At 39.8% G+C, this 22,827-nt stretch overlaps 1 protein-coding gene across 1 annotated transcript in view; it reads left to right on the top strand.

Annotated features, from left to right (window-relative positions):
• si:dkey-178k16.1 (band 4.1-like protein 1) overlaps window positions 1-22,827 on the top strand; it is a 148,756-nt gene that overhangs the window by 89,942 nt on the left and 35,987 nt on the right. Inside the window, exons 5-11 of the mRNA XM_063014967.1 lie at window positions 3,953-3,995; window positions 8,607-8,682; window positions 11,952-12,170; window positions 14,807-14,894; window positions 15,099-15,263; window positions 18,510-18,607; window positions 21,291-21,466. Of these exons, the coding sequence (XP_062871037.1) occupies window positions 3,953-3,995; window positions 8,607-8,682; window positions 11,952-12,170; window positions 14,807-14,894; window positions 15,099-15,263; window positions 18,510-18,607; window positions 21,291-21,466 (865 nt within the window). The remainder of the gene's footprint in view (window positions 1-3,952; window positions 3,996-8,606; window positions 8,683-11,951; window positions 12,171-14,806; window positions 14,895-15,098; window positions 15,264-18,509; window positions 18,608-21,290; window positions 21,467-22,827) is intronic.

The following is a 22,827-nucleotide window of genomic DNA, read 5'->3' as shown; positions in this document are numbered from 1 at the left end:
ATGGTGATGGGACAGATTTTCCTTCTTTTTTGTATTGTACCAATTTTGGATATACCCTGTTTCCCTGTGTGCTCTGCTGGTTGCACAACATTGAAAGCCTTTATTTGTCATATATACATATACAGGTGTACAGTTCTTTGCATATCCCAGCTTGTTTGGAAGCTGGGGTCAGAGTGCAAGGTCAGCCATTGTACGGCGTCCCTGGAGCCAAGAGGTTTAAGGGCCTTGCTCATGGGCCTAACAGTGGCTGCTTGGCAGAGCCAGGATTCGACATTTTTTAAATTGATAGCCCAAAGCTTTACCCACTAGGCTACCACTGTCCAGCATCAAGGCTAGCTTAAGAGTTTAGACTTTTAATTATGTGTTTTTCCCCTCTTTGCTCCCAGTTTTGGACATACTCGATTCCCTTGTGACAACCTCTGCTTGTTGCACGACACCCACATTGGCTAATTAAAAGCAATTAATTTCTATGCAGCTGTGTTTGTTGCATATTTTTACAGCCTTTTTTAAAGGCACACACACACACACACACACACACACACACACACACACACACACACACACACACACACATATATATACAGTGCCTTGCAAAAGTATTCGGCCCCCTTGAACTTTTCAACCTTTTGCCACATTTCAGGCTTCAAACATAACGATATGAAATTGTAATTTTTTGTGAAGAATCAACAACAAGTGGGACACAATCGTGAAGTGGAACGAAATTTATTGGATATTTTAAACTTTTTTTAGAAATAAAAAACTAAAAAGTGGGGCGTGCAATATTATTCGGCCCCCTTGCGTTAATACTTTGTAGCGCCACCTTTTGCTGCGATTACAGCTGCAAGTCGCTTGGGGTATGTCTCTATCAGTTTTGCACATCAAGAGACAGAAATTTTTGCCCATTCTTCCTTGCAAAACAGCTCGAGCTCAGTGAGGTTGGATGGAGAGCGTTTGTGAACAGCAGTTTTCAGCTCTTTCCACAGATTCTCAATGGGATTCAGGTCTGGACTTTGACTTGGCCATTCTAACACCTGGATACGTTTATTTGTGAACCATTCCATTGTAGATTTTGCTTTATGTTTTGGATCATTGTCTTGTTGGAAGATAAATCACCGTCCCAGTCTCAGGTCTTTTGCAGACTGCAACAGGTTTTCTTCCAGAATGGTCCTGTATTTGGCTCCATCCATCTTCCCATCAATTTTAACCATCTTCCCTGTCCCTGCTGAAGAAAAGCAGGCCCAAACCATGATGCTGCCACCACCATGTTTGACAGTGGGGATGGGGTGTTCAGGGTGATGAGCTGTTGCTTTTACGCCAAACATAACGTTTTGCATTGTGGCCAAAAAGTTCGATTTTGGTTTCATCTGACCAGAGCACCTTCTTCCACATGTTTGGTGTGTCTCCCAGGTGACTTTTTATGGATATCTTTGAGAAATGGCTTTCTTCTTGCCACTCTTCCATAAAGGCCAGATTTGTGCAGTGTACGACTGATTGTGTCCTATGGACAGAGTCTCCCACCTCAGCTGTAGATCTCTGCAGTTCATTCAGAGTGATCATGGGCCTCTTGGCTGCATCTCTGATCAGTCTTCTCCTTGTTTGAGCTGAAAGTTTAGAGGGACGGCCGGGTCTTGGTAGATTTGCAGTGGTCTGATACTCCTTCCATTTCAATATGATCGCTTGCACAGTGCTCCTTAAGATGTTTAAAGCTTGGGAAATCTTTTTGTATCCAAATCCGGCTTTAAACTTCTCCACAACAGTATCTCGGACCTGCCTGGTGTGTTCCTTGGTCTTCATGATGCTCTCTGCGCTTTAAACAGAACTCTGAGACTATCACAGAGCAGGTGCATTTATACGGAGACTTGATTACACACAGGTGGATTCTATTTATCACCATCAGTCATTTAGGTCAACATTGGATCATTCAGAGATCCTCACTGAACTTCTGGAGTGAGTTTGCTGCACTGAAAGTAAAGGGGCCGAATAATATTGCACGCCCCACTTTTTAGTTTTTTATTTCTAAAAAAAGTTTAAAATATCCAATAAATTTCGTTCCACTTCACGATTGTGTCCCACTTGTTGTTGATTCTTCAAAAAAAATTACAATTTCATATCGTTATGTTTGAAGCCTGAAATGTGGCAAAAGGTTGAAAAGTTCAAGGGGGCCGAATACTTTTGCAAGGCACTGTATATACATACGTATATACTGATAAGCCATAACATTACAATCACCTCCTTGTTTCTACACTCACTGTCAATTTTATCAGCTCCACTTACCATATAGAAGCACTTTGTAGTTCTACAATTACTGACTGTAGTCCATGTATTTCTCTACATACCTCTTTAGCCTGCTTTTACCCTGTTCTTCAATGGTCAGGACCCCCACATAGCTGGTATTATTTAGGTGGTGGATCATTCTCAGCACTGCAGTGACAATGACATTGTGGTGGTGTGTTAGTGTTGTGCTGGTATGAGTGGATCAGACACAGCAGCGCTGCTGGAGTTTTTAAATACTGTGTCCATTCACTGTCCACTCTATTAGACACTCCTACCTAGTTGGTTCACCTTGTAGATGTAAGTCAGAGATGATCGCTCATCTATTGCACATACAAGCTCTTGGCAACACATCACTCCTATACTAAAAGATCTGCACTGGCTTCCAGTCCAATATCGCATAAACTACAAAATACTCCTCTTAGTATTCAAGTCCCTGCATGGTCTGGCTCCTGACTATCTCTCTGTTCTGCTGACCAGATACTGTCCTTCACGCTCGCTCCGGTCTGCTGATGCCAGCTTGCTCTCTGTACCTCCTGTCAAGCTGCGCATGTACGGTGAAAGAGCGTTTAGTGTTGTTGGCCCAAAGTTATGGAACACCATCCCCCTTTATCTCCGCTCATGTTCCTCCTTGACAATTTTTAAGAAGCAATTAAAAACTTATCTCTTTAGAACTGCTTTCCATAATTCTTAGTTTTATTGAATACTTGTTTTTAATTTGTTTTTATTCTCAATATTTGCAGTAGTACTATTTACTTTCTTATGTTTTATTACTCGTTTTATACCTTTTCTGTTGTTCTCTTTTAATTTCTTTGATGTGTAAAGTGTCCTTGTGTATCCTGAAAGGCGCTTATAAATAAAATTCTATTATTATTATTATTATTGCTGCTTTTTGAGTTGGTCATCTTCTAGACCTTCATCAGTGGTCACAGGAAGCTGCCTATGGGGAGCTGTTGGCTGGATATTTTTGGTTGGTGGACTATTCTTAGTCCAGCAGTGACAGTGAGGTGTTTAAAAACTCCAGCAGCGCTGCTGTGTCTGATCCGCTTGTACCAGTACAACACACACTAACACACCACCACCATGTCTGTGTTACTGCAGTTCTTAAAATGATCCACCACCTAAATAATACTTGCACTGTAGTGGTCCTGACCATTGAAGAACAGCATGAAAGGGGGCTAAAGTATGCATGCAGAGCAAACAGAGCATGCAGATAAACAGATGGAAGTGTTTCTATATGGTAAGTGGAGCTGAAAAAATGTACAGTGAGTGTAGAAACGAGGAAGGTGGTTTTAATGTTATGGCTGATCGGTATATATGATGATTTATATTGAACAGAACTAGTGGGTTAATGCAGGACGCCTGACTCAGTTGCTGACTGCAAAAGAGCATGGAGTGGAGTGTGAAGGCTCTGTTAGAGAGTTGTGTTGTGTGTGAAGTTGTTAGTGGCCACAGCTCAGCGTGAGAAACTGACATATAACAGGATCACAGAGGAAAGGTTGGTTTTTGTTTTTTTCAATGTGGGATAGCTCTGAACAGCAATATGCTTCCAGCAAAACTGCTTAGAAAAACTACTGCTCTGGTTCTTTGTGTTATTATGATGAAAGGGTTCTTTATCTCTATGATGTACTGTTTTGAAAGGAACCCATCAATCTTAAAGGAGTTGTCCTCTCCTTTTCAGAACTGGCTGGACCCATCAAAAGAGATCAAGAAGCAAATCCGAGGTAAATGTACAGAAGGCTTTGCTGCAACACAAGCACCAAAGAGTTGAGAGTTGAGTTGAAAAGAAGTTGACTTTGTAGTATTAAAAGAGGTGCAGCGTGATAATCCGCTAGCACACCAGCGCAAAGATTCTGAGCTCCCGGGTCCGAATCTCGGCTGGGCTTCCTCTAGCAGGCATAATTGGTTAATGCTGCAGCAGACAAAATAATTGGCTTACAGTCTGCTGAGTGGGCAAGACCGGACTAAGGGAGTGGGGTTATTTCATATGTTTGAGTAACTTGTATATAGAAATAAGCGTTTTTGACATATATGTAAATTACAGATAATAAAGAGAAGCAGTGACTACATGTAACTAGTCTAAAATCAATTAAGTTTAAGATATTAATGCTGCAAACATGGCGCATTTCTTGTCATTTGACCAAATTATTAGAAATCACTTGAATACAGAAATGCCTGCAGCCATAACAACCATCTTAAATATCACTTATGTGCAAAGTATCACAATTTGTTTGATATTCTACAGAGGAGAAGTTCATGGAACCACAAGTATTGTATAAGAATACTGTGGCATTACACAACTCTAAAGGAAACATGAAATGAATGAAGCACTGGTATAATATTAAAGGTAATTCAAGCCCACTGAGCAAGAAACCAAATCAAAGAACATGTAAATTACAGATAGTAAAGAGAGCCAGCGACTATAAGTAACTGGTCTAAAATAAATCAAGGTTTAGATATTAATGCTGCAAACACTGCTTATTTCTTGTCATTTGACCAAATTATTAAACATCACTTGAATACAGAAATGCTGCAAACACCTTAAATATAACTTACAACGCATCCATAGAGTATTAACAGCGCTTCACTTTTTCCACATTTTATGTTACGGCCTTGTTCAAAAATGGATTAAATGAATTTTTTTCCTCAAAATTCCACACACACACACACACACACACACACACACACACACACACACACACACACACACACACACACACACACACACACACCACAAAAATAAAACCTGTACATACAGGGGTTGGACAAAATAACTGAAACACCTGTCATTTTAGTGTGGGAGGTTTCATGGCTAAATTGGACCAGTCTGGTGGCCATTAATTGCACATTGCACCAGTAAGAGCAGAGTGTGAAGGTTCAATTAGCAGGGTAAGAGCACAGTTTTGCTCAAAATATTGCAATGCACACAACATTATGGGTGACATACCAGAGTTCAAAAGAGGACAAATTGTTGGTGCACGTCTTGCTGGCGCATCTGAGACCAAGACAGCAAGTCTTTGTGATGTATCAAGAGCCACGGTATCCAGGGTAATGTCAGCATACCACCAAGAAGGACAAACCACATCCAACAGGATTAACTGTGGACGCAAGAGGAAGCTGTCTGAAAGGGATGTTCGGGTGCTAACCCGGATTGTATCCAAAAAACATAAAACCACGGCTGCCCAAATCACGGCAGAATTAAATGTGCACCTCAACTCTCCTGTTTCCACCAGAACTGTCCGTCGGGAGCTCCACAGGGTCAATATACACGGCCGGGCTGCTATAGCCAAACCTTTGGTCACTCGTGCCAATGCCAAACGTCGGTTTCAATGGTGTAAGGAGCGCAAATCTTGGGCTGTGGACAATGTGAAACATGTATTGTTCTCTGATGAGTCCACCTTTACTGTTTTCCCCACATCCGGGAGAGTTACGGTGTGGAGAAGCCCCAAAGAAGCGTACCACCCAGACTGTTGCATGCCCAGAGTGAAGCATGGGGGTGGATCAGTGATGGTTTTGGCTGCCATATCATGGCATTCCCTTGGCCCAATACTTGTGCTAGATGGGCGCGTCACTGCCAAGGACTACCGAACCATTCTGGAGGACCATGTGCATCCAATGGCGGTGCCGTGTATCAGGATGACAATGCACCAATACACACAGCAAGACTGGTGAAAGATTGGTTTGATGAACATGAAAGTGAAGTTGAACATCTCCCATGGCCTGCACAGTCACCAGATCTAAATATTATTGAGCCACTTTGGGGTGTTTTGGAGAAGCGAGTCAGGAAACGTTTTCCTCCACCAGCATCACGTAGTGACCTGGCCACTATCCTGCAAGAAGAATGGCTTAAAATCCCTCTGACCACTGTGCAGGACTTGTATATGTCATTTCCAAGACGAATTGACGCTGTATTGGCCGCAAAAGGAGGTTCTACACCATACTAATAAATTATTGTGGTCTAAAACCAGGTGTTTCAGTTATTTTGTCCAACCCCTGTAAGTATTCACAGCCTTTGCTCAATACTTTGTTGAAGCACCTTTGACAGCAATTACAGCCTCAAGTCTTTTTAAGTATGATGCTACAAGCTTGGCACACCTATTTTGGGCAGTTTGTCAAATTCTTCTTTGCAGAACCTCTCAAGCTCCATCAGGTTGGATGGGGAGCGCCGGTGCAGTCATTTTCAGATCTCTCCAGAGATGTTCAATCAGGTTTAAGTCTGGGCTCTGGCTGGGCCACTCAAGGTCATTCACGTAGTTCTCCCGAAGCCTCTCCTTTGTTATCTTGGCTGTGTGCTTAGGGTCGTTGTCATGTTGGAAGATGAACTTTCGCCCCAGTCTGAGGTCCAGAGCGCTCTGGAGCAGGTTATCATCAAGGATGTCTCTGTACATTGCTGCAGTCATCTTTCCCACTAGTCTCCCAGTTTCTGCTGCCAAAAAACATCATGCTTCACTGTAAGTATTGGCTAGGTGATGAGTGGTGCCTGGTTTCCTCCAGACATGACTCTTGGCATTCAGACCAAAGAGTTAAATTTTTGTTTCATCAGACCAGAGAATCTTGTTTCTCATGGTCTGAGAGTCCTTCAGGTGCCTTTTGGCAAACTCCAGACGGGCTGTCATGTGCCTTTTACTGAGGAGTGGCTTCCGTCTTGCTACTCTACTATACAGGCCTGATTGGTGGAGTGCGGTAGAAATGGTTGTCCTTCTGGAAGGTTCTCCTCTCTCCACAGAGCAACGCTGGAGCTCTGTCAGAGTGACCATCGGGTTCTTGGTCACCTCACTGACCCTCACCTCGCCCTTCTACCATGATCGCTCAGATTGGCCGGGCAGCCAGCTCTCGGAAGAGTCCTGGTGGTTCCAAACTTCTTCCATTTACAGACGATGGAGGCCACTGTGCTCATTGGGACCTTGGAAAAAGTGAAGCGCTGTGAATACTTTCCGAATGCACTGTATATGCAGAGTATCACAATTTGTTTGATATTCTACAGAGGAGAACTTCATGGAACCACAAGTATAGTCCACATAAAGAACACTGTGGCATTAGACAACTATGAAGGAAACATGAATGGAATGAAGCACAATTATAATATTAAAGGGTAATTGAAAAGTAAAGGGTAATTTAATCAATCCTAAATGAATCCCATTGTTATTTTTGAAGGATTGTGAAAATGCAAGTCATCATAGAGACCCCTCGTTACAGTGGGGATGTCGTTACGATGTAATTTCCAACAAAATGGCATTAAAGTTCATATGTTAATAATTAATATTAATACAAAAGTGGTTTATACTAATTATCCCTTTCTGCATATAACATGAGCAGAATAATTTAGACACCCATTATAAAGAGTGGGTTCCGGCTGTTATAGCCAATTCCTAGTAGGTGCATAAAAGGTTCATTAGCAAACAGAGGCAGCAGATTGCAATCTATTGAAGAGTTAAGTGACTTTTACCATGACACTGTCCTAGGATGCCACTTAACCCACAAGACAGTTTATTGCAGTTATAAGCAGTCCTTAATGCTGGACATCATTAAATCACTTCACAAATACTCTTCTGTTTAAATGTAAACATATCCTTGCAATGATGTCCAAAAATACAGTGAAAAACACTGCCAGTATAGTAAAAGTGAATACACTGTAGCTGTAAAGACATTCACGCACTCACTTTTTAAACCGCTTATCCTATTCAGGGTTGTGGGGGGTCCTAAAGCCTATCCCAGATCTCAATGGGCACAAGGCAGACAGAAGAGGCGCCAGCCCATCGCAGGGCAGACATACACACAAACACATTTACACCTTAACCCACACACACACACACCTAAGGACAACTTTAGTATCTCCAATTAACCTGAGTGCATGTCTTATGAGCACTTGGAGGAAACCCACACAGACATGGGGAGGACATGCAAATTCCACACAGAATGGACCCAGAGCACTGCACCTGGAAATAGAACCCAGGACCTTCTTGCTGAGGCAACAGTGCTACCCACTGAGGCACTGTGCCGCCTTGTTTTACCATCGCTTTATCCTGGTCTGGTCATGGGTTCAGTTTTCCCAGAATCACAAGGCATAATGCACCCAGGACAGAACACATCCTCCCCCAAACACACCCAGTCATGTCTGTATGTAGTTGCCCAAACAGCCTGTAACACTGCTGGGGATTCAAGCCCTGGATCCCAGTGGTAGTGGGCTAGCACAGTTTACAGCTTAACCACCAGAGCGCCATTTTAATTATTATATTACAAATAATTCAAGCACAGTTATAAAGGTTTATAGATTACAGTCTCTCCATCCAGGCTTGAGTTTAATTAAATGAAATATTTTGCCTCTTTGCTTGCAGTAGGCCCCTGGCAGTTTTCATTTGCTGTCAAATTCTATCCTCCTGATCCCTCTCAGCTTATAGAAGACATCACACGGTAAGTGCAGTGTGTTTAAACTAATCCTAGCTTTCTGCCATCCAGCCATTTAGGTTCTTATCTGCAATTTGCTTTTCTGGGTTGCTGTGGATTCAGTGCCAATCCATCAGAGGGCACCTACATTCTTCTACTTACACCCAGAGGCAGTTTAGATTGGCCAAGTCATTATATTGTACCAGCTGTGCTATTGTTTGTTTTTAAGTTTGCATGAGATGCTTATGCAGTGGTTAGCATTTCTATATCCAGGGGTAGTACACATAGTTCACTGGGTAGTACATATCTATAAATGACAAGCAGACATGGACAAAACTTGGGAAATGTTACCACAAATCTACCACTAACCACTAATTTATTTGGCCACCTCCTGAGAATACCAAGCGTGGGTAGGATATATGGCAAAAAGTATTTGGACTCCTGACCATAAGCTTGTTGGAGATTCTATTATAAAAATAAATGGAATTAAAGTAGAGTAACCTCTATGTGATTTTATCATCTATAATAACACAAGGAATTTGTGCCAATTCAGTCAAAAGAACATTCGTATGGCTAGTGACTGATGCTGGTCAAGAAGTTCATTCCAAAGCTATATAGTGGGTCTGAGCTTAAGGTTCTGTGCAGGCCACTGGAGTTTCTTTAAACCAAGATCTTCATGTGTTTCTAGACTTTGCTTTGTGCACAGGGGCACAGTAAGGCTGGAACGGGAAGGGACCTTTTCTAAACTGTTTCTGCAAAATGAAAGCGTATCATTTTCTTTATATAATTGATTTATTATACCTGTTAGCATTTTTTGTGGGAAGATGTGGATGTCAAACGCAATGGACCAATTAGAATTGACGCAAAAGTTTGGTCGAGATTTTCTGTCAAAGTTCTGTCATATTTTTAGATGATTAAAAACCAAAGCACGCTTATTAAAAAACCCTGCTGGATTTAAATGCTAATGGATTAATAGTTGAGAATGTGAGAGGTCTCCAAGCCGGGACCAGATAGGTTTTCTTCTAAGGTGAGCAATTTATCATTTCGAAAGCGATTTGTATTGTGTTTAAACGGTGTTTTTTAGATGTGGCAGTAGTAGTTGATTTTTTAAAATGTAGTAGATCAGTGTGTTTTAATTACTGAATGGCTGTGGCAGATAAGTTGTAGATCAGTGGCACATGTTAATGATGTCATCAAGATGCACCTTGTTACGGCAGTTGCCGAGTGAGCTGGCAATAAAGGGCACTCTGTTGGAACGTATCTTTGTGTGTTATTTGCTTTACACACAAATAATGGCCTTATTTACATTAAGTGTTATTTACATTAAGCAACAGTATCGGATCAGATTACATGTTTTTTTTCCCCTCCGATATCCAATCGAGTGATTTGGGCCAGTATCAGCCCTAATCATAACACAGCCAGTGCTTAGGAGCATAGGTCAGACAAAAGCCATTGTCTACAGGGCATCTTTCAGTCATTATAATCTCTGGCAAAGCACATACTGCTTTTTAAATCCCTAGGTACTATATATAGTTGAAATAAAAATATTCAACCTTTCAAAAAAAAAAAAAAATTCATAATTCAAAACTTTTCTACAGAGCTAAATTTCTACAGAGCTAAGCCTAAGGCTTAATTAGTTGAATGATACAGCAAATTAACAAAGAAAATGAATAATGTATTTTACCAGAGTATTTTAATACTACCATGTCAAGATCATTAAACCACCTACATAATAAATCTACTTCTAGTTTCTGTAACCTAAATTTGGGTTACAACATGATTAAACCAATGGGGAACTAAATAATGACCCCTGTGATGTGGTATGCAACCATGGTGAACATTCAGGAGCCGTCACTGAAAGGGCAATGGATATAAAACATTTCTAGAGACACCATTGGGAGAACTGTCTGAAAATCCACATTCACGGTGCTACAGCAACTCTACCTGACCATGAGAGGAAGGCTAAAATTTCATCCAGAGGCCTTAGCAATCTCATCAGAACAATGAAGAAAAACCTCTGTCTAACAGAAGGGCTAATCACTTAACAACCAATACCTTTGTGGCCAGATTCCACAATGCACGCCACATTTGACTAATGCCATGTTTACACTACACAACTGATCAGTGATGGGGGGTAACACACTACACAATCTATCACCATGAGGACTCGCAGATGAGTCGGTTTTGGTCTCCCAAACTATGTTTTGTCACGAAAACACATGTGAGAAGTGGCGAGGGGTTTAATGATACCATGTCCAGAAATGCACGCCAACAAGAAGCGAGCGATCAAAGTTGTTTGTGCGCTGATGTGCAGCGTAAAAGCAAGTAGGAAAAATAAAAGAATCAGAGTCGGATTTGGCTACACGGCCAGCAGGGATTGTCTATTCTGCAGAGAGAGTTGGTAGTCAAATAAATATTTTTTGCAATGCAACCTGGTTTGTTGGCATAGACGATTAATCACAAATACTGTAAAGCTTGTGTGTGTGTGTGTCGATGTATTCTGATAGAAACTAGATTATGGCCCTGTTCCACACATTTACAACTTTTCCCAACCGAGTTTCCCTTTATGTTTTTATTTACATTTAACCTATACTAAATTTGGGGTTTGTTTGTTTATTAGGATTTTAACGTCATGTTTTACACTTTTTGTTACATTCATGACAGGAACGGTAGTTACTCATTAAACAAGATTTATAATTTCACAGGTTATATTGAACACAGTCATGGACAATTTAGTATCTCCAATTTACCTCACTTTTATGTTTTTGGACTGTGGGAGGAAACCGGAGCTCCCGGAGTAAACCCACACAGACACAGGGAGAACATGCAAACCACACAGAGAGGACCTGGACCACCCCACCTGGGGATTGAACCCAGGACCTTCTTGCTGGGAGTCGACAGTGCTACCCACTTAGCCACCGTGCCGCCCCAAATTTGGGGTAGTATGTGTCACTGGGGTTAAAATTGTTTAATCCTTTTAGCGAACTGGGAATGAAATTGACTTTGGCATTCTGTTTACACGCTCAGTTTGTTTTTGAAGTATTAGAACTTTGAATTACTTGCCTGAGTAAACACCGTTGTCAGTTTCAAACACCTGAGTGTATGAACAAAGCATAATTTGTTAGTTTATGCATTTTGCTTTGATTTAGTTCCAAGCCCTGTATTCATGTCATGTATTTTCACCTTGTTCAAGCTTACATGTTTCAGTAATTATCCTAATTAGCATCAATAATCCACCTATGGCAAGATGCTTGACTTAAGTTGTTTATTTAAACCTTGTGCGCCTGTGCTTGTAGGTATTATCTCTGTCTTCAGCTGAGGGAGGACATGCTGTCGGGGCGCTTACCTTGCTCGTTTGTCACACATGCTCTGCTGGGCTCCTACATAGTACAGGCTGAGCTGGGTGATTATGATCCAGATGAGCACGGGCTTGACTATGTCAGCGAATTCCGCTTCGCTCCCAGTCAGACTCGGGAGCTGGAGGAAAGGGTGATGGAGCTCCACCGCACCTACAGGTAAGGAAAAGTGTATTAAACACATGTAGAATTCAAGATTGATTGATGACCCATTTCTGTTAGTTATGAATGTATAGTAAGCTGGGCCCCATCTTTTTAATAGCATCTTTATTCTATAAAATCTATAAAATTGGCTAAACAAATAAACAGAATTTACATTAAAATAAAAAATAAATACACTATCTACTTGGGAATTTTGTTATCTTGATTTTTAATTTGCACTCAAGCAATTAAAATCTACACACAATTTTATGGTCCACAGTCATAAATAAAGAATGGCAAAGTGTACTATTACTACTAAATAATAGCAGCTTTGGTTGTTGCTGGCCATTTCTACGGCTACTGTACATGTACTCCTTTACTTACTTTACTTATTTTCTTGGACGTGAGAACATGACATCACATCTGTCGTCCCTGAATTTTACTTCCGTTTTTTGGTAATTGTTGTGATAGATTGCAGGAATAAATCTGCGTCAGTCGCTGCAGTGTAAAAAGCTAACATTTCGCTGGTTTAAAACTGCTATCCGACTGGCCTGGGCGCCTACATGAACAACGATTGGCTCTTGTTCATACAGGGTGAGAGCCGGATAGGGAGTTCATTACTGAGGCAATTACGACCTCTGCTGGCTGATTGATGGCGCCTGCATGGGGTTGAGGGATAATGCATTGATCAGGGTGTGGCTCTCCATACACTAAGCTGATCCGCATGTGAACTCGCCTCGTGCAGGTGAAAAGATGCAGTCGGCTACTGCACACGTGTCGGAGGGGGCGTGTGTCAGTCTCGCTCTCCTCAATCGGGGTGGGGATCGGCATCAGTAGAGAGGAAGCATAACGCAATTGGGTAATTGGATGCGCTAAACAGTTTAAAATCAGATTTTCTTATTGCATTGTTTGATAATTGTGACAGGACACTCCTTGGGTTTGAAAGACATTAATATATTTTTTTTAATATTGCAATTTGTAAATATTAATACTAATAATTATTCCACTTTTTCTGTCAGTTAGCTCAACAAGGGATTTTTGTTTTTGTGAATAATTGTGGAAATACCTTATATAAATTGTTTTCAGTTACTTGGGATTATTAGTACAATCTTGGTATTTTTGTGGCAAGATCTTGGAGATTCTTAAAATGGAGAGTGACAACACTGTATGTGTGTAGGTGCAAGTAAGAGATCAGCATTACAACCAGCATTTACAAAGACCAGTTATGAGCTCGGGCACTAATGTTTGATGTTTAGGCTGGGCCTGTAATTGGCATTTAGGTTAAACCTCAAGTTATTGAAAATGGGTAAAGTCAGGTCTTTGTTCAGATTATTCCAGCACCAAATTTGATGAGCCATTACTTTATAAATCTAGGTTTCTGTAGTGCTCCCTTCACTTGTAGTTAAAGGCCATCAAAAACAGCCACCACCACCGCTCAGGTGGTGCAGCGGTAAAAACACACGCTGGAACACCAGAGCTGGGATCTCAAATACACCGTATCGAGTCTCGGCTCTGCCTGCCAGCTTGGCTGAGCAGCCACATGAACAACAGTTGGCCTGTTGTTCAGATAGGGAAATATTAAAAAGCTGGATAGGGTCTCTCTCTCATAACCAATGCAATTATGACCTCTGCTGACTGATTGATGGCGCCTGCACAGAAACGGGAAAAGAGTGTTGTCAGGGTGTGTCTGTCCATACACAGTGCTGATCTGCATTGCCCTCGTCAAAGTGTGGGTGACAAAATGCATATGGCTGCTGCCCACGTGTCAAAGGGGGCATAGGTTAGCTTAGTTCTCCTCAATCAGAGCAGGGATCAGCATTAGTGGAAAGGAAGCATGGCACAATCGGGCAATTGGACGCGCTAAAAGGGAAAAAAATAGGAGAAAATGCATAAACTATATATATATATATATATATATATATATATATATATATATATATGACAAAAAGTATTTATTCAGATACCCTTATCCAGCACACTCAGTTAATCACCTATATTTAACACATAGATGTGTGCTTAACCACACCACTTCAGCCAACACTTGGCATTACCAATGGCAATGTTGTTTTACTCAGAAAACCCAATATTGAAAAATGAGACACCTGAAAGACTTAATTGCTTGGGATGTATATTAACAAATGAAATGAAGATGACCAACCAAACAAAACATGAAATGCTTTGGATTAGGTACATTTAGGAAAAACTTTTTTCTAATTGGCATTTTCCATATCGTCCCAACTTTTTCTGATACAGGGTTGTAGAAACAATTTACAGAATAAAATCAACACAGTAAAAAGCCAATGCTAACAACAAACCAACAAATAAAAATAAGCATGAATCTCTTGCGCTAACAGAGCAAGAATCTAAAACACATTTATAGGAAATACAACTAGAAATAATCTAGAATGCACTAGGAAATAAAGCATAGATTATTAGAGCAAAATCTTACAGTTAATGCATGACAGCTGAGAGGTTTGATATGAAAGCGTAAAATTAGGCCTCAATGTGTTAGGGTAATGAATTTTTTTACATGTCCAGGTTTTGTGAATATCATTAATATATAATTATTTGTATTATCACCTATAAATTTACATAGTTGGTATCGTAATCTTGTTTAAATTGACAATTATTAATCCTTGCATTTTTAATTACAGGGGTATGAGTCCTGCAGAAGCTGAGATCAACTTTTTGGAGAATGCTAAAAAGCTCTCTATGTATGGGGTTGATCTCCATCATGCTAAGGTGCATTTACAGCTACACCTAAATTTGAATATACATTACTGCTAATATTTTGAGAGAGTGCTTTTTTACACTGTACATCCCTATCCACATTTAGATGTGTAGTAGATATTGAAAAAAGACACTGAGACACTGAGAAAATGTATTTCATGTATGCTAAAATGTTACTAATTGTTGGTTCTTGGTGTATGTATGTGTGTTTTCCAGGATTCTGAGGGTATTGATATAATGTTAGGTGTTTGTGCCAGTGGCCTTTTGATCTACAGAGACCGTTTGCGCATAAACCGTTTTGCCTGGCCCAAAATCCTCAAAATCTCCTACAAAAGAAGCAACTTTTACATCAAAATCCGCCCTGGAGAGGTAGAGAAAAAGGTCTTTTGATTTTTTCCTTTTTGTAGATACTGTTCTTAAATGCATGTTTACATGAGACATAAAAAACTAAATATCTCAATAAAAATGTATTTATGTAGTGCTGATAGTGGGATATTTATTAAGCACTTATACAAACGGCCAGTATATACAAAATACAGTATGTATTAAATGGTAACAAGGAGAATTTGATTTTCTGCTCTTTATTGCTTGTTTATTGGGTGGAGTACATGCTAGCAGTAGCAAACCAAGACTTTCAAACCTTGCAGCCCCCCAAGACTTTATCATAAAGCTTAGAATTCCTGCTCATCAGCAATGTAGGTTATTTTACTCCAATAATATTTGATAATGCATTGTTTTACGAAGAAAGAATACAAAGAAAAGAAATACACAGTTTAAAATAGATAGATAGATAACTTTATTAATCCCAGAGGGAAAGTCAAGATGTGTTTATATATGTGTTTATATAAAATAAACACATATATAAAACTAAATAAGTGTTTATATGTGTATTGTTCCATTAAGGTTAAATTAAGGTGAAAGTTTAGCCTTACTAATCGATTACTGAAGCTGGCACAGTGGGTGAAACTTATCATAAAGTGATAAAGCAATAACAGAGCCCACCCATTTAGAGAGACTATATGATTCTTCTAGCCACAATAGAGGATCTCCACATCCTAATGCAAATTGAATGGGCTTGTATTAAGTATTACTTTACTTAGATTTGTATATGTTTAAATCTCATAGTTTTCAAACTATGAGTAGATAAAATAAAATTAGAACCTATATTAAAAAATATTACATTAGTAAGAGTTAAAAGGAAAACAAAGGGAGAATATAGGTTCTAGAGGTCATAATTGCTGTAAATACATTGTGGGTGTATAATGAAAACTGAATTCTGTTTTACAGGCTTAAAATGGTTTTAACATTAAATGAATATGTTCATACAATTATATTCAGAGGTTTATGCACAAAAAGGCACTTAACAGTGGCATAAAGACAGTATTTTAGGTTGCTTTTTGTTAGATTTGGTTTGTATGAACTTTTAACAGCTACATATGCATGTGTACATATACAGTGACAGATCAATTTATTATTGATTATTGTATAAGCTCCATATAGGTACATTTTGTAGATATACAGTTACTGACTGTAGCTCATCCATTGCTCCTTACACTTTGTCAGCCCCTGTTGCCCTTTTATCAGTTGCAAAGGAACCACTTTGGGTGGTCCACTGTTAGAACTGCAATGACACTAACATGGTAACATAAAACTCAAGTGGTAATGCCATGACTTGTATTTAGATCAGTGTTAGCAGTGCTGTTGGGATTGTAAACATGATGTAAATTCAATGATAATGATGGGAGGAGAATAGTGCTCAAACCAAAATTATAAAGCCAACATCATGTGATTAGAGTGTGTTCACTGATAGGACTGGAGGCTTAATTTACAATAAAAACAAAACAAAAACAAAGTAGTCTCATACCGTACAACTACAGTTATCCAAACAACACTGACCTACCTAATATGTTTACACCACATTGGTAAATTTATTGCACTGCTGAGAATGGTCACCACCCAAGCATCATTTGGTCAGTGGGGGTCATATGGCGGCCACTTCTTAGTTTGGTACCGGGGAATACTAGACTGTACATAGCAACAAATTGGCTGCTGTCATTATCAGTATAATCACAAAGTTAATTTGTATGGTCAGTGTAGCTTTAAAATAATCAATGAATGTACAAACCAGACAGGTGTACCTAATAAAGAGCTTGGAGAACGTACAACTGCCTTGAAAAAGTATTCAGCCCCAGCACTTTTTCATCATGAAAAAATGAAAGAGAATTCATATTCATTTGTCTAGTAATTGTAATATTTAAAACTCCAAGTTTTACTCATATTACTTACAGTATGTTTTCTTATTTAGGGTTGTAATTAAATAATCTAAAACACAGAAAGCATATGTATTGTCCCCCTAATAAAGATGTCAATAGATTTAAACAGTATTTAAAAATCGCCAAAACACTGCTGCACCTAATGCCAAGTTCACACTACACGACTTTCCAAGTCATCAGATCGCTGTACAGTTTACACTACACGACTGGATCTCTTGTAATCGGGAGTCTTTTAAGTCGTTGTGTATTTCACACTACACGACTGATCGGCGATAGGGGATTACACACTACACGATCTATCACCGGGAAGAACCTGGGAGACCAGGAGTCTATCTGGTCTCCCAAACTATGTTTTGTCACAAAAACACATGCGTGAGAAATGACGAGGGGTTTAATGATACCATGTCCAAAAATGTACACAACAATAAGCGAGCAATCAAAGTTGTTTGTGTGCTGATGTGCAGCGTAAAAGTAAGTAAGAAAAAATAAATGAATCAGAGTGCATTGGGCTACGCGACCAGCAGGGATTGTCTGTTCTGTAATGAGTTGGAGGTTAATAAATATTTGTTGCAATGCAGCGTGAGTATTATGGTTTGGCATGGACGATAAGATCACAAAATACTGTAAAGCTTGTGTGTGTGCCAATGTATTCTAATAGAAACTATATTATGCCCCTGTCCCACATTTTGACACTCCTCCCCCGGGTTTTCCCTCACCTGGTAACTGGCGTTCCCACTGGCTGTAGTTCGACATAGCACTCGCAACACCTTTCACACTACACGATTTTGAGTCGGCGACAGGTCCAGATATTTAACATGCTAGATATTTTTCTCGAGCCAAGCGCTTGCCGGCCCGCTGAGATAGAGTTGTTGAACTGTTCACACATAGCGATCGAGAGCCGGGTTTCGAGTAAAAAACGTGTAGTGTGACAACACACCATCATTGTTTGTATTATGGCTATTGATAACAGGCCAGTGTTTTTGTTAGAATAACACCAGACACACACTGCTTACAGTTCAATTTACCTCATAGGGAAGTTGTCCAAATAATCTTGTCCAAAAAAGAGCATCATAGTAAGGATACTTTTATCTTGATGGTTAATGTGGCTGGAACACCTGAAGTTAATAATTTGGTGTTCACAGACCTATAGCCATGTAATATGTATTCAACTGGAATCTAAAATAATGAAATATTGACGTTTAAAGGGGCTTGAATACTTTTTAGGCACTGTTCTATTAAAAAGCATGCAGTTTTTTTGTTGCACCTGTCCTGTCATGTAATTTGTAGTAACACACTTCCTCTTTTCTTTTCAACCCCCTCCTGCACATAAATACACACTCTCCTGCACCCCTAGTATGAACAGTTTGAGAGCACCATTGGCTTCAAGCTGCCCAACCACCGAGCCTCCAAGCGCTTGTGGAAGGTCTGCATTGAACACCACACCTTTTTCAGGTAGAATCTCACTCTTTCACCTTTAAGTTCACAAAGCAGTTATGTTGATTTGTATGCAGGTAATTTAACATCCATGAGTCTGTACTTTGGCAGATAGTATAACTGTAGGTTTTTGTGAGCTTTTGTAATTTTTGGAATGCATTTTTCCTGATCATTTTTAAAATGCACCTCACACGCTTGGAGAAATGAGTGGGCAGAAATATGTTTACATGTTTGTTTACATATATGATACATCGATCTATAAATTTAGATAACTGGTTAGCTAAGACACTTTGGCTTGAATAAAAACTCTTTGGCTTACCCTTCTATTGCTTAATGGTTTAGGATTCTATCAAATTATGTACAGTGGTACCTTAAAACTTAATGTCAATTGGTTCTGGGAATGGCTTTGAGTTTAAAAGGCATTGAGTTTCAAGGTATTTTTTCCCATAAGGATGTATGGGAAACCTGTTAATGCATTCCATGGTCCCGTGGACTTTTAGGCTAATGTAAAATAATGGGGTTGTTTTTGACACTTATACACTGAAAATAACACAAATAAAATATAAAAACACACTAAGCCGCTCAGGTGGTGCAGCGGTAAAGTATGCTGGCGCACCAGAGTTGAGGGTTTTGAATACATCGTATCGAACCTCAGCTCTGCCTTTCCGACTGGGCTGGGCAGCAGCATGAACAACGATTGGCTGTTGTTCAGGGTTAGAGGGTAAAAAAGTCAGATCATAGGTCCTCATAACTGGTGCAACTGCAGCCCCTGCTGGCTGACTGATGGCGCCTGCACAGGGCTGAGGAATAATGCTGATGGGGGTGTGGCCCTCCATACACAGTGCCCGTCATGTGTATGAACTCGACTCGTGCAGGTGAAAAATGCAGTCTGTACTGACTGTACGTGCCGGAGGGGGTGTATGTCAGTTGAGAGGCGTCCTCAGTCAGCGGTAATTGGACATGAATACAAAAAATAAAAATTAAAATTAAAAATAAAACCACACTGAAATAAAAAGCTGATTCTTACAAGTTCTCAGAACCCCGAGCTGTAACTCAAGTTTAAAAGTGAAACAGTGAGAAAAATCCAGCTTAACACAGATACATGTGGAGCTTTCAGAGTGAATCCAAGTTACTCCACACAAATGCAGATTCGTCTCATATGCACACTTTGATGATGTATTTTTGCATCGCTCAAGCCAAGCGCTGAACAAATTGATTGTTCATTGTTAATTTAAAATTAAACTAATAAATGTTTAAAAAACAAACAGAACACGTCGAGTTAAAAAGAAACGTTGAGCTTAAGGGTACAAATTTCTCAACAAAGGGCATTGAGTTTCAAAGATTTTGAGTTTAGGGGACATTGAGTTACAAGGTACCACTGTCATTGATTTCTTCATTGTCACCACCTGTTCCATCCAGTCAGGGTCACAGTGGATCTGGCACTATTTGGTAACACTTTTTACAAAGGAGAAATACACCCTAGACCAGGTGCCAGGGTGGAGGTCACTACACATATAAATAGTTACACACACAACTGATTGTTAACCTATATATCAGAAGGTATTCAGACCCCAAAACTTTTTCTGCACTGTTTTGTGTTTTAATCTTAAGATTTAATTAATAAACATAACATTCTTAATCACCCATAATCCTTGAGTAAAAACGTTTGAATTTTTTTTGGATAATTAATTAAAAATCAAAAACTAAATCAGTTATATTCAAAACATATACAGGTCATTCACCACTTTGTAGAAGCCCCTTAGATACTCTACAAGCTATGTACACCTGGACTGGCCAGTATAACCCATTTATCATAGCAGATCCTTTAAAGTTCTGTTACAAGGGACTGCACCTGTGAACTGCAATTTTCAGGTCTCTTTGCAGATAATGATGGGATTTAAGTCTGGGTCACTCTAGGACATTCAGAAACTTGCCCTAAAGCAATTTCAGTTGTTTTGGCTTTATGCAGTTGTAGCCTAGTGGTTAAGGTACTGGAATGGTTGTAGCCTAGTGGTTAAGGTACTGGAATGGTTGTAGCCTAGTGGTTAAGGTACTGGACTGGTAATCTAAAGGTTGCTGGTTCAAGCCCCACCCCTGCCAGGTTGCTGCTGTTTTGCCCTTGAGCAAGTCCCTTAACCCTCAATTGCTCAGACTGTATACTGTAACACTACTGTAAGTCGCTTTGGATAAAGGTGTCTGCTAAATGCTGAAAATTTAAATTTTATGCTTTGGGTCATCATTTAAACTGTGGCATCAATATGTCCCTGCCAATGAAATGCAATCCCAAAGCATAATGCTGCCACAACTGTAGAGATTGTACTAGCAAGGTGATCTGCAGTGCCTGGCTGTTGACTGACATAGTATTTGCTATATTGCTCAAAGATTACATTTTTGTCTTATCAGATCAGAAAATCTTCATCCTCTTGTTGCCAGTTCAACTGGTTCTCCCATCTTTGCACAGGACTTTTGGATTTTTTTTTTTTATATAGTAACTGTTAGGTTCCTCTTACCTCTCTGACCAAATCTAGGGGGGTTAAAGTGAAATATATTTAGATTCAGTTTGTTCTGCTAAAAAAAAAGGTAAAGAAATATATACAATTGTATATACAACTAGTACAATGTACATGACTACATAAAGACTAAATCGATTTTTTTTTGTCAAAGACAAAATTTAAATGAACACAGCTTGTCTTTCTCATAGGTTGGTTTCCCCTGAACCACCACCCAAAGGCTTTTTGGTGATTGGCTCGAAGTTTCGCTACAGTGGCCGTACTCAGGCTCAGACTCGCCAGGCAAGTGCGCTGATTGACAGGCCAGCTCCTCAGTTTGAGCGATCGATTAGCCGGAGGTACCTGCTCTCACACAGTCTAGATGGAGGTATGTTATATGCATTTCTAAAAACACCACAGCATAAATATAACAAAGCCAGTTTAAACCTTTTTATACACTGACATGCGTTGTTGGGCAAGCTACTTTTTTTAGTATAGTTAACGATGCTGTCTTTCTGAGAAATGTGACTACTCCATTAGCATGTCAAAGTTAGCTTGTACATTAATTTAATTATTGCTATTTGCTATTAAGCAAAGCACTAAGTGCATTAAAGCAAAAACCCAAGTGATGTGAAAGTGAGGTGTGATGATGATGTGAAAGCAGCGGTACAGCACTGGTTACACGCTCAACCAAAATCAATTTTTGCTGATGGCATTAAAAAGTTGGTACGAAAGCCGCTCGGGTGGTGCAGCGGTAAAACACACACTTAACACCAGAGCTTGGATCTGGAATACATTGTATCGAGTCTCAGCTCTGCCTGCCGGCTGGGCTGAGCAGCCACATGAACAACGATTGTCCTGTTGTTCAGATTGGGTGGAATATTTAAAAGCCGGATAGGGACTCTCTCATAACTAATGCAATTACGACCTCTGCTGGCTGATTGATGGTGCCTGCAGAGAGACGGGGAAAAAGAGTGCTGTCAGGGTGTGTCTCTCTGTACACAGTGCTGATCCACATTGCACTCGTCAAAGCTGCTGCCCACGTGTCGGAGGGGGCGTGGGTTAGCTTTGTTCTCCTCAATCAGAGCAGGGATCAGCCTTGGTGGAGAGGAGGCATGCCGCAATTGGGCAATTGGACGTGCTAAAAAAGGGAGAAAAAGGGGAGAAACTGCATAAACAAAATATTTTTTAAAAAGTTGGTACCACTCCGGGAAAAATGCATCGCAGGGTGACTGTATAAAAGTGATGTAATAATTTGTTTTTGAAATTCGAAATGAATAGAGAACCTGATTTGGGGTTGAATATCTAATTAAACATTGTCAGACAAATGACTGTATAAAAGTATGTGGACATACCTCCTAAATATTGAGTTCATGTCCAACAAGCTCAAGGTCAGGTGTCCACATACTTTTTGGCCATATTTACAATACACTAATACCTGTCAAATCACAAACTAGTGAAAGTGCTTATCAAAGTGAGAGTTGATTTGCTGCAGACTAATAAGAGGACACTTAATTTATCTGTTGTTTTAAATTGTAGCCAGAGGTATGTGGACACCCTTTTAATTATTAAGCTAAACATATTGCAAACAGCTATATAAAATCATTGATAGAAAATAAATCATATGCTTTCAACTTTGTGACAAAGGTTTGGAAAAAGCCCTTTTCTAGTCCACCATCACTGTGCACAAAGAAAGGTTGTTTGGTGTAGAGTGTAGAGCTCTAATGGCCTGCACAACCAATTGAACAC

Source organism: Trichomycterus rosablanca, chromosome 19 (genome assembly GCF_030014385.1).
Source record: "Trichomycterus rosablanca isolate fTriRos1 chromosome 19, fTriRos1.hap1, whole genome shotgun sequence".
Lineage (NCBI taxonomy): Eukaryota > Metazoa > Chordata > Actinopteri > Siluriformes > Trichomycteridae > Trichomycterus > Trichomycterus rosablanca.
This window is presented reverse-complemented; position numbering and strand designations above follow the sequence as displayed.